The sequence below is a fragment of the Myzus persicae genome, unplaced genomic scaffold (genome assembly GCF_001856785.1).
Source record: "Myzus persicae strain clone G006 unplaced genomic scaffold, MPER_G0061.0, whole genome shotgun sequence".
In the NCBI taxonomy this organism is placed as follows: Eukaryota; Metazoa; Arthropoda; class Insecta; order Hemiptera; family Aphididae; genus Myzus; species Myzus persicae.
Genome location: NW_019103941.1, coordinates 70,897 through 88,294, shown reverse-complemented (window position 1 = coordinate 88,294; position 17,398 = coordinate 70,897). Strand labels below are relative to the sequence as shown.

General features: G+C 34.0%; 1 protein-coding gene across 2 annotated transcripts in view; it reads right to left on the bottom strand.

Annotated features, from left to right (window-relative positions):
• Window positions 1–2,297: 2,297 nt before the first annotated feature.
• Window positions 2,298–17,398, bottom strand: part of LOC111036698 (homeobox protein engrailed-2-like) — a 67,588-nt gene continuing 52,487 nt past the window's right edge. Inside the window, exons 3-5 of one of the 2 annotated variants that reach the window (XM_022318823.1) lie at window positions 15,675–15,680; window positions 6,610–6,941; window positions 2,298–2,336 (exon numbers count right to left, since the gene is read on the bottom strand). In XM_022318823.1, the coding sequence (XP_022174515.1) occupies window positions 2,316–2,336; window positions 6,610–6,941; window positions 15,675–15,680 (359 nt within the window). In that variant the 3' untranslated portion in view covers window positions 2,298–2,315. The remainder of the gene's footprint in view (window positions 2,337–6,609; window positions 6,942–15,674; window positions 15,681–17,398) is intronic. The other variant, XM_022318824.1, reaches the window with a different exon arrangement.

The window sequence follows — 17,398 nt, the reverse complement described above, 5'->3', positions numbered from 1 at the left end:
ATAACGCGATATTAATTAAATAATTTTCAGGTGACAAACATAATAAAACTATACACCCTAGCTAATTAGTAATTAGTAATTTATTTAACAATATTTGTTGTATAAATATCTCGGATATTTAGTAAAATTTTGAGAACCATTAAGCATTACAATGACTCCCGAGGAGGCGATTCTCATCATCCTCCAAAAATTATTTCATTTTATTTTAATTTTCATATTTTTAAAAAGTATGAAAATTCTTTATAACTGAGTAGAATTATATAAAATTAATTTTTCTAAGAAGTATTTGACTTATTCATTTACTGATATTTCTGTATTTTTATATTTTTGAAGTGTGATTTTAAACAATTCATATAGGGTTAGGCTAGTTTTGGTATGTTTTTTTTTTATTTAGTCATCACGGATACATATTTGAGCGAGTTTAATTAAAATATGTTATTTAAACTAAGGTTGTGTCACCTGTATTATATTTTATCGGTGAAAATTATTACCAGCATTTTTATTACACGCAATTTCCAGGCTGAGCTTACAACAAGTTACGTACCGAATGAACAAATTCTGTCTTTGCTTTCTTCCAATAATTTTCATCATTTTGATATGGTTGACATATCTCGCAGGAATTGGGCTTTTGTAATACTATTCTCATTTGTCGATAATATGGTTAATTGGTACCCACATACACATGCCGTACACTGAAAAACTAATTTATCTGTATGTAGAGCTCGTGGTTCAGATAGTGGTAGTATGCATTACTTTTTTTTAATGGTATGACATTATCTCAAAAATATTTACCTCTTCAAATTTGACTATATTCGATTCAACTAACATTTACTTAGACGACAGACTTTTGCATAATCGAATATGTTAAACTATAAATAGACAGAGGTCTTACGTCCCATTAAGAACTATCATAATCATGCCTACAGTAATTAATTAATATCGAAACCATTTTGTTTGAATCTATTTAATTAACAATAACTGTTGTTATATGTTTTAATCATTATATTAGGTATTTTATGTTACCAATTACATTTTATGTCTGCACTTGCAGATATATTATTATTTATCTTCTCAACATAATATCATGATTTACAATGGTTTTATTGTGTTTACACTGTTGTTTACTGTTACCAACGAGTAACCTGGCAGTCACAGTTGTCGTTGTAGTGTTCACTGTACCATTGTATGTAGACGTGGACCTGCGCACCTAGTAACAACAACCTATACTACCTAAGTATACATTTAATACTTACCTAGTATAAGTATATGTTGTTCGAAAATAATTATGAATAATGCATAAGTATAATGCACATACCGTCCTACAAGTATATACTAGTATTTACCGACGAATCTGTAACATGCAGCATTGCAATGTGATGGACTATTTATTTTTTCATACCGATCGTCAGGTTACTATAATTGTCTGTAATTTTAGTTAAACCGAATAAAAACGTTCAAACAACTTAGTTACGCAATTCCGCAATTGTTTGACGACAATCAGTTGACACGGTTTTTATACCAAGCATAAAAATAAAAAACTAAAAAATCGATAGACATACAGTTTTGTTTTGTAGTTTTTTTTAACTAAGAAATCGAATTTATATATTATTATATACATAGGCATACATAAAACTGCATTACATAATTTACAATATACATTATACATTAAAATATGGCTAACAAAACTAGTGTATAGGTTAATTTATTCGTATTTAACATATTATAGTAGGCAAATGTAACAAATTAATACAAAAGGAACTAATTTTTATTTTAAATTTAAAAATAAACATCTAAATCGTGTGTGGGAACACGTTTTGATTAATGTTTTTCATTTTTTCTCTTTTAATATACAATTATACAAACTAATTTATCTCGAAAAGGTAATAAATCGCACACACATTCTTCAAATAATGTTACTGTACACATTTTACGTTTTTAAATCGGGTCGACTAAATGCACGGCGGCCGTTTAATAAATATCTAAATAAAAAATAATAATAATAATTATGATGATAATAAAGATTTTCCACGTGGATCCTAATATAAAATCGTAAGACTATGTCAAAAACGCGACTTCTTCGGTGGTGTGCAAGGTCATTAATGTCTATGTCATAGTAACATCGAATTTTTTATCCCCGTCGACTTGATTACAACAATAACAATATTATAGTATGCACGTCGTAGGTTTATGGGTAAGTAGGTGTAGTACCCATTTCAGGAAACACCGTTCGGTCACCACGTCGATAGTTGCGTTGGGCGAGCAGCAGCAGCATTTGAGAAGTCACCGAATGAAATGACTTTTTTTTTTAAGTTTATTCAGTCATTGATTTCCATAGCCTGAAACACATAAAACAAAACAAACTTCGTTAATATATAATGAAATATAAGGTAAGGGTGAAAAATATGAGTATGCATTGACGGTGGTTGGGTGTCGGGGAGGGCTACTTACAGGGGCTTAGCCCTCTCAAATAAATCTCCCTTGAATTTTTTTTAAAATCCTTACTCGCCAAGTATTATAGTTTTCGGCCTTTTATGGAGAGGGCCACGTATTATTATTGAAAAATCTCATGGGCCACATTCGTAATAAAAAAACATTTTTTAAAAAATACAAGCTATATGTTGGACTCAAAAGGTGAGCCGCGGATTGAAGGACAACTGTCTTACAGCATATTTAATAATAATATAATTATGGTATAAGACCTATTTAAATGCAACATTTATTTTTAAAAAATTCCCCCCCCCCCCCATTCATATTTTTATTTTAAATTTAACGAAATCTCCGCCCTTGTATGTTATTACTATCTATTATGTACACATATAGCGTTGTTTGGGAAAATAATAGACAGTAATTATGTTATGAAAACACTATAGCGCTAACGACCGGCAATGTGTATAGGTACCACTATATATAGCGTGCAACTGTTTACGATTTTTTACCGAAATCCGCACAAAACAATGCCGGATACCTATGATACATTAATTTTACTTTATTATTATAATTATTATCATACGCGTCGTCGTCTTGCCGGAAAAATTACCCTTGCATTGTGTTTCTGTAGGTATTTTGTGATAGTATTTCTCATTTATCATTACGAGAATAGGCCTTCGATTTTCGTTCTAAATTTTCTCAAAACGAAATCCACTGCTGGAGGGTCCCGTTGCACGCATTATATAAATTTAATAATACAATGTACTTTCGAAACGTAGTTTGCTGGTGGACTGTGGCAATATAATATTTTACGATTTCCCCTGTACATTTCAAGTTTACTAGGTGAGGCCGATGACGACCCAAACGGCACTGTTTCCCAGCTGATAATATAATAATATTTGAAATGGTTGTCGGCCACAATAATAATATTATATACTAATGTGTATATGTGACCGAGTATGCGTGTCTCTCGACCATTTGCGCATACACATATGCCTACATGTGTGTGTACACGATATATTTTAATATGGTTATTGTATACGACTATAAACTTTTTCATAACCGGGTCCCTCTTGCTCCTCACCCGACTGCGTATTATATACATATTATTATAAGTGCAGTAGAACATTATCGCCTCTCGTGTTGACGTTGCCGAGACCGGTCAAAACATTTTTATCGTCAGCTTGTACCTATTATAATTTTTCAATATATCATATAATAATATTATGCTGGGCTGTCGACTGTCGACATACTCGTAAAAACCGTCGAGCTACGACCTGTTTGAAGGGGAGGCATAATCGGCTATCGCTGGAAGGCCCGAGGCTAGGTTTAAGGCTCCGAAAAATAAAGAAATGTATACAACTAACGAAACTTTTGGAACCAAGAAATTATATTACTATTGGCTGTTGCAGTTCTTTTAATAGTTTTCTCAGTTGTCAATTTATTAAGTACCTATCTCGTATTGTTATTAATCGTTACAAGAAAAGAAATTGTTTTATTTCAAAAACCGAAGAAGATATCAATGTACTTTAATGATTTAAAACACAAATGACATTTAATAATGTGTTACATTTGTTTTTAAATCGTACACATTTATGTCTGTATCTATGTTGTTAACTCTATTTGCCTTTACGACTTACGCACAAATATATGAAGTTTTTATATTTTTAAAATGGTTATAAGTATAGGCCTTTAGTGTGGGTTGGCCGGCCACGTGCCAACACAAATCTATCTTGCTGCCAATTATAGTAATGGCACGAGATATAGGTATTACATAACTATTGATGGGCGTCTGTTGCAGTTCGTGACAGCCGCGAGAATCGACTGTTACACGTAAATAATTAAGTTATGTGTCGTTTGTTTTTGTTCATTATTATTGTCTCATCAAAATCTGGGCAGGGTGTAAGTATTATTCATATTACGCGTTTGGATTCTTTTTTTATCAACATAGATATGTGGATCACGAATATTGAATCCGGTGTTAGCTCCGACAGTACCTCGAAATCGTGTATTACATTCGACCAGTTTTAACACGTATTTAAGGACTTTGCTCGTCGTTGTATCCAAACTAATGCGTAAATTGTGTATTGGACATAATTAACACGACTTATATTGTGTTCAGTACAGGATAGCTAATATTTTTAAAAGAACCACGGTTTGGTCCGGGGATGAAGACAAAACAAAGGAGGGAGGGAGGGGTCTTAAGAGGTGGTTACCATTGGCTCGCCATTAAGGTTGTGAGGTGACTATTTCGCGATTCACGATCATATTACCTACACTATGTGCACTTTTATTAGTGTATAGAGCCACAGTGATTATCTCTACAAAATGCATAAACACTTATGGGAGGAAGAGGCCGAGAAACGAGTGAAAAACCTATTAAAAAGGCATAATATACGGCGAACGCGTACGCAGCGGCGGCGACGATGACACGTTTATGAATGTTTAATAACGCCGCCGCCGGACCGAGATGAGACGGACGTGTGTGCCGGTCGCGCGCGCTCGTGTGTGTGTGGTCGCCGGCACGATCAAACCCGCACCGCCGGACGACGACCAATGGTGCCCAAACAAGTGGCGAAAAGAACAATCAGATGGTGTGTGGCGAATACCAAAAACGTACAACAATTCAACGGAATCGGCACCGACGGTTTCGTCGCATTTCCTCAACCAAAACAACCAAAATCTCGAGGGCGGGTTGCGATACGATTTTCTTCGCTCAATCGCTTGTCTAAAAATCGACGGCGATTAGTTTTTGCACAAATCGTATAAAACGAGCAACTTCACTACGATTCACAATTATTTGCAACGATCGCTCCGATTTGCATGATGTTACGTATGCAAATATTATGTCTATCAGGTTAACTACGAAATCACGACGTCAGGCTTACACCTGTGAGTAACATCAAGCTGTATTATCCTGAAACACCCGCCGAAATTAAAATTTGAAAAACATTTTGCATTCAATTTGTGACTTGTTCACAAATGTTTATTTTATTTATTACATTCTGAATTTTGTAAAAATGTTTTGATTATTGTCTACAAACAAATTTCGTTCTGAATAAAAAGCTCGAAAATATCCAAGGTTCCTCATAAGTTGTTTTAATAGCAGTTCAAAAATATTTAAAATAAATATTTTTTATTTGTATTTAAAGTTCAAATTATTTGAGATTTTAGTAAAACGGGGCCTATTAATCCATATTTTTATCACTCGATGCTGACACATGTTATACAAGCTACACAAATAATAAGACTAAAATTACACGACACACTTTTGCTAGAGGTTAGGAATCCTTAGATTAAATAATGATCTTTTACTTTCACTTAGCACAAGTGTATCGAGATTTTTCTCCATCTACTTACACTTAATTTTAAAATAAAGTAAAGGGAAATGTATACGCCATCACTGCTTAAAATCATATCGATACATCACAATATCGAAGAAATAGTATGAGCTGTATGAGCTTTGTCTTCACTATCTATAAAAGATGCCATTAACGATGTTGTCTCTTTAATGCACTCTTAAAATTGTAATTTTCATCGAGGCTTTTACGAGATTTATGCGACTCCGTTGCGATGGAATTTTCGAGGAAACCAATAACGAAGGGAGCTCGCCATAAACCAGTCGCCCGCGGGCTGGACTTTTACAATATATTTACTACCTACCTACTGCGTCTACAACCATCATAATCACTGCGCAATAAATTGTTATAACATCATACAAACTATTACAACAGCCCGCGTGTGTATTATCATATACCTACGATAATAATATATTATACGAGTCCTCTTTCCCGTTGTACGCCAATGTTTATGTATGGTCCTCGAACAAATTTCGGTGTAGGTATAAACTTGCGCACACACACACACACACACACACACACACTCACCCGTACAAATGTACAATACCCGTATGAAGTTGATTGTTAAAACCACCACGGATATAGATAGAAGAAGATAATATTATTCTATTTTTTAGATTAAATACACCCACGAAACAGGTTTCGTTGGGAGTTCAGCGGACACATCAACGACGACCAAAACAAACACAAAATGTATCATTTCATGCGCATTATTATTTATTTTTTGGAATGCTTATTGCATTGATTTCTGTAAATCTATTTGCTACGATTTGTTTGCATTTTAGCGAGCCTTTGTAGAATTATAAATTGATAATGCACTTACTTGTGCCGCGGCCAGCTGTTCTTCTTCCTCTTTAGTAACCATGACCGTGCTGTGATTGTACAGACCCTGGGCCATCAGCTGCAGGGCGAGCGGGTTCTTGGTGCCACTGGCCTTCTTGATCTTGGCCCGCTTGTTCTGGAACCATATTTTTATCTGGGCCTCGTTCAGGCCTAGCTCGTTGGCCAGCTCCTGTCTCCGTCTCTCAGTCAAGTACCGGTTCTCGGTGAACTCCTTCTTGAGCCGGGCCAGCTGGTCGCCACTGAACGCAGTCCGAGGCCTCTTTTCGTCCTGCTGCTGCTTATCCTTTTTCTTTGCTCGCCGAGTCCTAGGACCTGAAATGACAAAACACTAGGTTACTAAAGGCCGACACTCATATTACGGGACTGTGTAATCGGGTAACGATGTTAAAGTGAAATGAGTTTCAGAAATTAAATTAAAAATAAAATATAATTCATTGTTCCATTTAGCGGTATGAAATATTATTACGATTAATCTAACATTGTTCAAGCAAGAAAAAAATACTAAAAACCACTATGAATAAAACATTTTTTCAGATTTGTACTCATAATTTATATTTATTGCACAAACAATTGAAACAGACATTAATAATCAAAGTTAAAAACAAAAAATAAATCTATAGCTACATTATTATTTTTAATGATTCCTATTCTTAGATTCACGTATTTTGGCAATAAAAATTTGAGTAAGTTTACTAGAGAAAATTTTAAAATAGTACCCAATACTCTTCGCATCTAAAAGATTTGATTTACAATAGATAAGCGCATTATTAATACTAGTCCGTAGGTACAGTATAATTTATAAGCTAAATACGACGTTGAAGAATGAAATATATTGTTGATCATGAACTCATGACACGGCCACATGATCAAAATCTCAATTAAATTTACTAAATTGCTTATCTGCATATAACCATAAAAATTGTATTCGTCACCGAATATGTACCTGCTGATAATTGTTGTCATTATTCATTAATTATTCAATCATTATGAAATTGAGTTATATTAATAACAACATATACCTCAGCTATCGTACCATAATGGAAAAAAAAAATGCAACTAAGTTCGATTGCCACACATAAACATCGGGGTCCATCATCGATGGTAAAATTATAATCTTTGTGTACGTGACGAGCAGTAAATTAATTGTTTAATCGTTATGTGTATTTGTATTGTTTTTAAGTATTATAAATGCGTAGTCTGTTGACCCACTCCTGCAAAACTCGAAGACAGGAAAACGTCATTCATCGCGGTATTTTCCAATACCAATAATGGTTTTTGTATCGCGACGTGAGACGACATATATAAGCACAATTCTCGACTCATAACTCACTCCGAGATGTTCAAATGCCTACGGAGACTGCACACCATATATAGTCGTTAGACGACGGGGGTCAACATATAATATTGAAGATATCAAAACCCCGTGTGATGTATATACATACGATAATGATTGGCAAAAAGTATACCGAGGCTGCGGTTATCGCGTCCTCCCGACTACACATGTGACGCGCATGTGGTATACATTACTAAAAAATAGCACAGTGAACAAAATGCAGAGATATTAATATTACACCATCAGAAACTCCTGTTTTTTCTCAGACTACTTAGGGACAGCGCATAGATAAAGACGGATAACAAATGGGCGGGATATGAGTAATGAGTATGTCAATATTATGATGATAACAGCCATCTGTGAGCAATTTATAACCAGACGTACAGTCGAAAAATGTAATAGGGTTTGGCGTTTGAGCATAATATACAAAATAATATTTTACATTAAACATATAATATTTTAATAATTAGTTATGAACTTTAAATGTAAAACTCTATAGTAATCGAACTGTGAGCAAAAACTGTTTTCATACACATATATGCCACATACGCAGGAGCGGAAATATGAAAAAGGTGGATTTCAAAGGCGATCATTATTATAATATATTGTAATATATGCCTTGCGATTTGTGTGGGGTTAGCCCCGTTTGTACACTATATATGTTTCTTTTATCGTAGCCCTCTAAACGCGATGCAGACATATGGATACGGTGAGACAGCGGTATCTATATGTATATAATTTGTTAGCGTTATTTTATCTAAAAGTATAGGTACATAATATTATAGTATGCGACATGCATGCGTATGCATATCCGTTTGTGTTTGTATCTATGTATGTGTTAGGTTAAGTATGTGTGTGTGTGTGTGTGTGTGTGTGTATGCATTGGTAAAGATGTGTGTGTATAGATAGGCAATAACCGGTCGGATGTATCGTGTGTGGTCATGCAAGCGGAAGTGACGGTAATTATAAATTATTCAGATTCAAATTTGTACGTAATTTTTTTTATACGAAATTTTGCGACAGCTTCGGATGTGTAGGCACTGCGTATACACTGTACCCTATACTATAAATATACATGTTATATTATGTACCTAATGTAAGTATAGTAAGACCAGTACACAAGAAGAGTTTCGCACGGTCCTCGCCCTAAAGTCGCATTGCGCCTATACATGCCATATTATACACATACCGATTATATAGCAGACCTGCCTTGTGCCTATACCTATACCTGTACGTATGCACATAAATATATGACATATATGCAGAGACACTATATACGCCGAGTGTCGGCTCGCCGCAGTGATCCCACGCCGTGGCGTTTAATAGCGTCGTAAATGCATGCGACCAGGTCGGCGTCGTATAAAAATAATAATAATACAAGAATGTGTTGTCGCTCGTTACTATAGGTACTATCACACCCCCTGTCCGACAACGCCAATCGATATTTAGATGCAGTGCTGTCACCTGCAGTTCGGGAATTACGAAAATAATGATGCAACATTCCCATCGAGAAGTCCATATTATTATACATAAGTGCATAACGTTTAACGGCTTACGCAGTCCTACCTAGCACTACCTGCCATCAACTCTGCGCATATGTCTCGATAGCAAAAATCGCTCCATAAGGATCAGTGTGGAAAGGGGTGGCCACTCGAAATCACTCGGCTCCAAATTCACGAGCTGATCACCCTTTATTCGGGGCTGGGAAATTTGCCTACAGAAAAAGATATTGTCATCGATGACGTTTCAGGCATGACAGAAATCTATACTATTATAACCTATACGCCTCCTATAATAACTCTGACACCCGCAGGACATTGAACTATATATGCCCCATGGATGAAATAATAATAATAAGAATCCATGTTCTTTGCATATTATATTCCCATTCCGTGTAATAAACAAAGTGGTTGTAAGATCGTTTGTAATCCTGAGATTACAGCCTCTATAATCACCTGTGTGATAAGAACCCACCTAGACACCTAGCCGCCTAAAAATAAACCCAGAACCGTTAAAATAAAATATATGTTATGAACACTACCAACCATTCATCGACCGTCTCAAATCAATCTGACTTTTGAAAAGCATGTGTCTACATTAATCAATTTTTCTATGTATAAATGATTTATTTCTATCAATAAAAATGTACGTAGTTTCTTCATATTACAGTTTAAAACTTTCGTCTAACACTGTTCGTTTATATAGGCTATGATATTGAAATAATTTGAGTGATAATAATAATTAAGTCGAAAACCACGACGCATGAATATATGCATATTGTGTTGTGCTGTAAGAGAATGATATCCAACTAGGCAATTGAAATTGCATGAACTTAGCAGTTGGCACGAATATCGAGAAATAAAAAACACTAATTATATTATGTTACAAGAGCTGAGGCATTGATTTATAATTATATATATATATATATACATTATACATAAATATTTTACTCATTTAGCCAAATGTTTGAATTCTATTTTTGTCTTAAACGACTTAATATATTTTTATTCTGTTTTTGACGTTAATATTTTTGTATAGATTTGTAGCTATGTGTCGGTTTTTCAAACAACGAATATAATATTTTGATAAGTCCATAAAAACTTTTAGATATACCTAATTTAAATTAGCTACTTGCATTTATACTATTAAATTATGTTTTTATGGGTGAACTGTGAAATAAAATATTTTGTATCACACATATAAGTAAATATATGTATTTTTATTTTTATTATTATATTTTGAACTGCGAGATAAACATATCATATCATAATATACTGCAGATATACTTGACACTTACATTCTGCAGACATTCGAAAATAGGCTTCCTTTGATATTGTATTATGCCACCGAGAAGTACATAGTTTTGCGATATTTCTTAATTGCTCCACCATATTATGTACAGTGTACGAAATATGTGATGATCTACCGTTTATATTTATCATTGTATTTCGAATAAATGGATAAACGATGTTTTAATATTTTATACTCTTTAGCATGAATCGGTATGGTTTTTATATATTTTTCTTTCACGTATTTGTTTTAAAATTGTATTTATATTAATTTTTTTATCTTGTGACGGCTACGCTTATATCACTGTAATAAATATTATCACATTTTATTAGTACTCGCTTATATGATGCCTCTATAAATGGGCGTTTCAGACTGTAAATCGGCTCGTGTCTTCTATAACATTATCTCCGGGGGGAGGGTGATCTATGTATACAGCGATACAGCATGACATAGATAGATCCCTCGGGACACTTGTTTCCCGTCATTACAAGTGCCCAAGGGTTACACCCACTCAATTCGATTTCACTACCTATGCAAACCAACTTACCAATTACATATTATTATTATTATTATTTTATATCATTATACAGCTAGGTATGACGCGCGTGCATCCATATGTCAGATACGCGTATCTGCATTTAACTCGTAGGAGTTGTTTCGTTTTATAATAATTGTCCGTAGATGTAGTACCGATCGACCAGTAAACTGTAGTGAATTGGTTATAATTAATTTGTTAATTATATTTTCCGATTCCTTTGCATAAAAATCACAGGAGGTAAAATACATAGGTTTGTATACCATTTTTTTCCGGTGGCGGCACAAATTTTTTTTCTCATGTGGAACAATAAATTGTTAAGTCTACGATTTTTGGTTAAAAACTGATGTAGGTAACTTTGTCTAAATCGAAATTTTAACGGGTAATTACCTACTGATTTATTAAACTCACTATGTACTAGAAAGATAAAGGTCCTTAATAAATAATATGTACTGATAGGCTTACATACAACATAAAGTAGGTTTTCATTTGCGATGCGACAATGAAGTTCATATCACATCTCAAGTTTGAGGTATAATAAAATATGAGTGTTTCATACAACATGATCTTTAAGTCTAACTTAGGATACCTACTTAAAAATTGAAAAATGTAAATTGCATGAAAAAAACGCATAGGTAATCAAAGGAAAATATGCTTATAGTAAATCACCTTGTACATAAGTACTCGTAAACAATATAAAACTTAAAGAATAAAATCATATGCGGCTGGACGTGTACTCTTTTATATACTCTTTTATTATAAACGTTTGAATTATCTTGCTCGTTCTTAATTACGATTAAGCCCACTCGATTTGCCCGCAAGGAGTATTATTATTATACATATAGACATATAGTTCGATCCAGTTACTTGACGTAAAATAACTACCTATATGGTACGTGCGACGATACGTTGATTTATTATCGACAAATAAATTTTTAATAGATTTTCAGTAAATCATTTAGCTCGATGTTTATACGATAAACCCACATAGTGTATGGCGTAAAAAAAAAGATAAATAATAAAAACGAAAGGGCGATAGAAATGGACCTCGTGGGACCTTATTATAATGTTATTGGACGGATAACACATTAAAATTTTTACTATACCTTCGATTTTTAGGTATCCTATACTCCAAACATCAATCACGTGTTGGACAAACGTCGCTTGACTTTGATGATTATTGCTGCTGTCGTCGTGTTATTATTACCGAGATATCGTTATTTTTGTAGGTAAATACAGAAATAATTTAATAATCAAACGTGAACACATTTTTATTATTGTGTGTAACCGATAAAATATATTTACTGTCTCGGTGCTGCAGGTCTTAGTACTTTATGTCCGTGCGATCATTAAAATAAATGTCAAATAGTCTGCGCACGGCGTAATAATGTGTAATAAAATATATTATTACATATTATACCGTATAAGTACACATAATATATATTATATAGTGCGATATGATGAGTCATCCGTCTTACCGATGCATTATTCGATCGCAAAATAAGAACGTAGGTATACGAGAATTATAATCATATACACGTAATAATATTATTATAATACAAAATGATTTCAAGACCCATCTGCGGCGCACTAAAAACACACAGAAAAATCGCTCATCGTGACGAAGTGAAATGTTTATATAGCCCCGAGACGCTCTGGGAAGACATTATTTAATCCTTTTGCTACCCCGATAGCTACACATGCCTAGTTACAGATCCAGGAGCAGCAGTGCGACCCCATCATCACAAATAACGTTTATGTAGGGGCCCGAACCAATGAAACCCGAGATTTAAGTAAATATATATTTCTTGTTGTTCTTCGTGAGCTTAAAATTACTCGGGCAAACCACTTTCTCCGTCAAAAAAGTGCGTGTTGTTATGAAAATGCAAGAATATGTTTCTTTCATTAAGAAATTCGTAAATTGCTCAACAATTACCGAGTCGTCCATTTGATACAAGCCATCATTAAACTGCTTTTCGATTTTATTGGTCTCGTGGTTATTTAAATCCATAAAATTTATTCTTTCAATTATTTTTTTGGATGCAACCGAAGCTGACAACTTGAAAAGACTACTTTTCACGAATACCATCCGACGGGTTGCGGCTAGGCCGCTGAGTCAAAGTCATGCCTGCTCTTGATATGAGTTTCAATGTTATAAACAATCTCATACATTTTGTAATTCATCTGTCGTATTGCGAAGCATTCTCCGAGCAGACCTTTGGTTAACTCTAATACGTACAGCGTTGAGACATTATTAATGTTTTTTCGAAGAGTGTAAACAAGCAATACGAAAACCAATCAAGCAGTACTAAACTCCAACGACAAATTAACTTAAATTAAAAAATGGCCCACCCAGTGGAAACTGCGACTAAATGTTGCAAAAACAATATCAATACTTTTTGGATCAAAAAAATACACTCAATTTAAGGAAAATACCAATCCACGACACGGAAATCAAATGTGCAGGTTTAATACTGCAAAGTACTTACAGTAACACTAAACAAAACACTAACCCATGTTAACACCACAATTATATTAAAGCCAAACGCTTCAGAGCCGCACTCTATCCGATTCTAAATAGCAAAAGTCAAATTCCGATAACCGCTAGAATACCCTTGTTAAAAATAAACATAAGGCCAATCCTCCTAAACGTGGCTGCTGCATAGTGGCCTCGAATAAACAAGTCGAACTGGAAAAAAATAGAAGCTGCACAAAACATCAGGCTAAGAACAACAACTGGAATTCCACTATACCAAACTAACTTACTCACAAGAATAAAAATTCAATATCCCCGCCTATACAATTCGTAGGCATACCAGACCTGGAAGACCATGTTTATACCCATATGTTTTTCAACACACAACTAATACGACAATCAATAGAAAAAAACTCCACAACTACATAAATCTGGAAGAAAAAGACAAAAGTCTGGAACTTCCAAATAGGTCACCGGCCATACCAACAGCAATGAAAGGGAAATGTCTCGAATCGTAAGAAATTCCGAAAACCAAGTACCTTATATTATGGGAAAATTTTCTTCGACACGGGTCGATCGATTTGTTGTGATTTTTTTGTCCCGCGTTCAGTGGGAATTCTCCGGATTATGCATATTTACATTGTTAAATTGAATGAGTACAGACGACGTGTAATGCAACGAGTAAGCTTTTCGTGCGGTAGTTACGCATTATAATAAAATAGTAACACACATGCGACGGACAGTTCGGGGTAACGAACGGATTATTATTTTATAGCTATTTTTTATTTTTGGATCCTTACTAGCGTACTGCGACTCTGTCAAACCAACAAATCTCTCCGGTTCAGAAATATTAATACGTCATATATTGTATACGCGGCGGTCCCGCCCACAGCTACTTTACGATATTATCATAATTTTAACTGTACATACGGCGGCGGCGGCGGCTCTATATATCACCCTCCTCGGCCCACTTAAATTGTTATATCTCGCTTGCATATTATACAGTCTCGGGATGAGTGTGTGTGTGGTAAAATGTTAATTATTAAAATACAATGTATAAGAACGATGTGCGTATGATATGTTGATCCGTCGCATATTATTATTATTATATACATCGTATCGCCTAATATTATGATGTGTACCGCAACTAAGATTCGGATATCATTTTTCGTATTTATTATAATATTATACTTATGTTATTATTTTTATATTGTATAATAGTGGCATTGCGGCAACGAGTGTATATATCATCTTATAAAACTCGTTTTGGAATAATTATTATTATGTTGATATAATGATCCGAGCGCTATTCCTGCAAGCGTCGATTAAATCGTTAATTATTTTGTGTCTACTGGTATATTATAATATATATATATGTACACTTATACAAGTGTGTTTCTTAGGGGTGACGCGAAGATCGAAATATTCTAAAAATCTATAAACCGATCACCGATTAATGTCTAATGATATATACACTCACTTCCCGAAGTTTTTTATAATATGATATTTAAAATTTAATTCAAACACCCAATTAACTATAAAAATAAAAATCGTACACGTTACGATAACCGTGACGACACTCGTTTGAACCAAAATCGTATCAAAATATCTGTAGATATAATAAAAGTTATATGCGAAAAAAAATATGCACGTAAGAAACCGTCCAACAGTTCAGCGTGTACATTAGCCCAATAAAATGTAGGTACATATCGTTGTCATAATTGTTGTTATTTCTATGGGAACTTGTTGTTTCGTCTTTCAGACTTAAAAATCTAAAAACCTGCTTATTATTATATAATATTATAATTGTTTAGATCTCACTTTTTCGTTTTTTTGTTTTATGGTATTTTTTTGGTTTGTTTGTTGTTGGCAATCTTATTTTTTCAATATGTCAGCTTTTCGTGTACTTACTTCTTCCTATATTTGAATAAAACAAAACAAAAACAAATATTATTAAAATGTCGACATAATTATTGCAACAATGGTAATGATTGGTAGGTGTAATAATATTATAATATGCAACAATAAAGGTATATACAGTCTAAGGTATTTACAATATAGGTAGGGACGGTCTAAGAACACGTATTATCCAAAGATAGGTTTAACTACTTTCGAGAACTCGATAACATAAAATACTGTATTATTATATTATTGATATTTATTGAGCTTGTGCAACTGCCATGCTGGCGACAAAACCGAATCTCAAGGACTCTCCCCGCGCTTATAGGTACATTATTATAATAGTACCTATATACCTACTATTATAGGAATACCTATTAACGATAAATCGTCGAAATATCGCTCGAAACATGTGCGTGACCCAGATTCGTATTTTACAATATAGTCATTAGGTCTTATATACATATTATTTCATTCATCGATATCCCCGCGATGGTTGTTCAGTAATAATAATGATAATGACTAATATAAGTATAATGTACGTACATACGGACCAGTTAATAATAATAATAATATTAATTACCGCGAAGTCTGTGCCACGGTAATTTGCCCATAATATACTCGTATAGTCGTATACATAATAACTAATAAGTGTGCGTGTGCTCACATGACGCACGCATGCATGGAGGTGGTGTCGACTCGACTTTGCCGGGCCGTATAGACGACGGTGTTGTGCATAATATTAATATACAGGGTAAACGATTTTTGTTCTCAGTCGTCACTTGTCCAATGTCTACATGGGCAAGGGTGTAAGTGTATGTTCACATTGACGCATTTATAAATGGGCTAGGGCCCCTCAAAACCATGCCAATTCCCCAGAAATCAAGTGTAAGTGTAGTGTGTACAAAAATCATCATTTTGTTCTGCAAATTCTCAAATCGAATTCAATAAAAATTATTTAAAACTCCGTTTTTATGGTACAGCATTTCTGATGGGTGATATGACACGAACTATAAGAATTTTTGTTTTTTCGATAAAAAAAAATGCTATACAGAATATGTCACGTTGATATGAGTGTACGTGTTACCTATGTACGTCGTGACCGGTGTTTTTTTATGTTTTATAATTTAAATGTTGAGGTTTACTACAGATGACAAACGCACGAGAAAACTAACTCGTCATCTACCAGTAAACGTATACCTAATAAATATAGTGAAATGTAATATAATATTTTTTAGACTGAAAAATAAAAAGTTTACAAGGAACGTTTGCGAATAATTCTGCTGTAAACATCACCCTGTATGCACTTTACTACATAATATAATTACGGGGCGTCGTGGCGGCCGCAAGGGGGAAAAATGATTTCTTTCTTCTCTTATAAGGTACATAGAGCGATACACATGAATAATTAAAATAATGACATGGCTCGTAATCCAAATTGCGCGCTATACTTAATACTATTATTATTATATCAATTAGAACAGTTTCGTATAATGTAGATAGGCACACAAAATAACACAATAATATTATGTTTACTCGTTATTGGCCAAGAGGACACTACACCCGCGAGTGAGTTTGTCTCCGTCTTACAAACGTCGTACAATGTATAGGTAAAAAGAAAAAATGCTGCAAGAAGAATTCATTTTGTGTTGTTAGTTTTGTTAATAATAGTATCTTAGTCCACTATCAAATTATAAGGCAAAAGAATATATTACTAAGGAAAACTTGTACACACT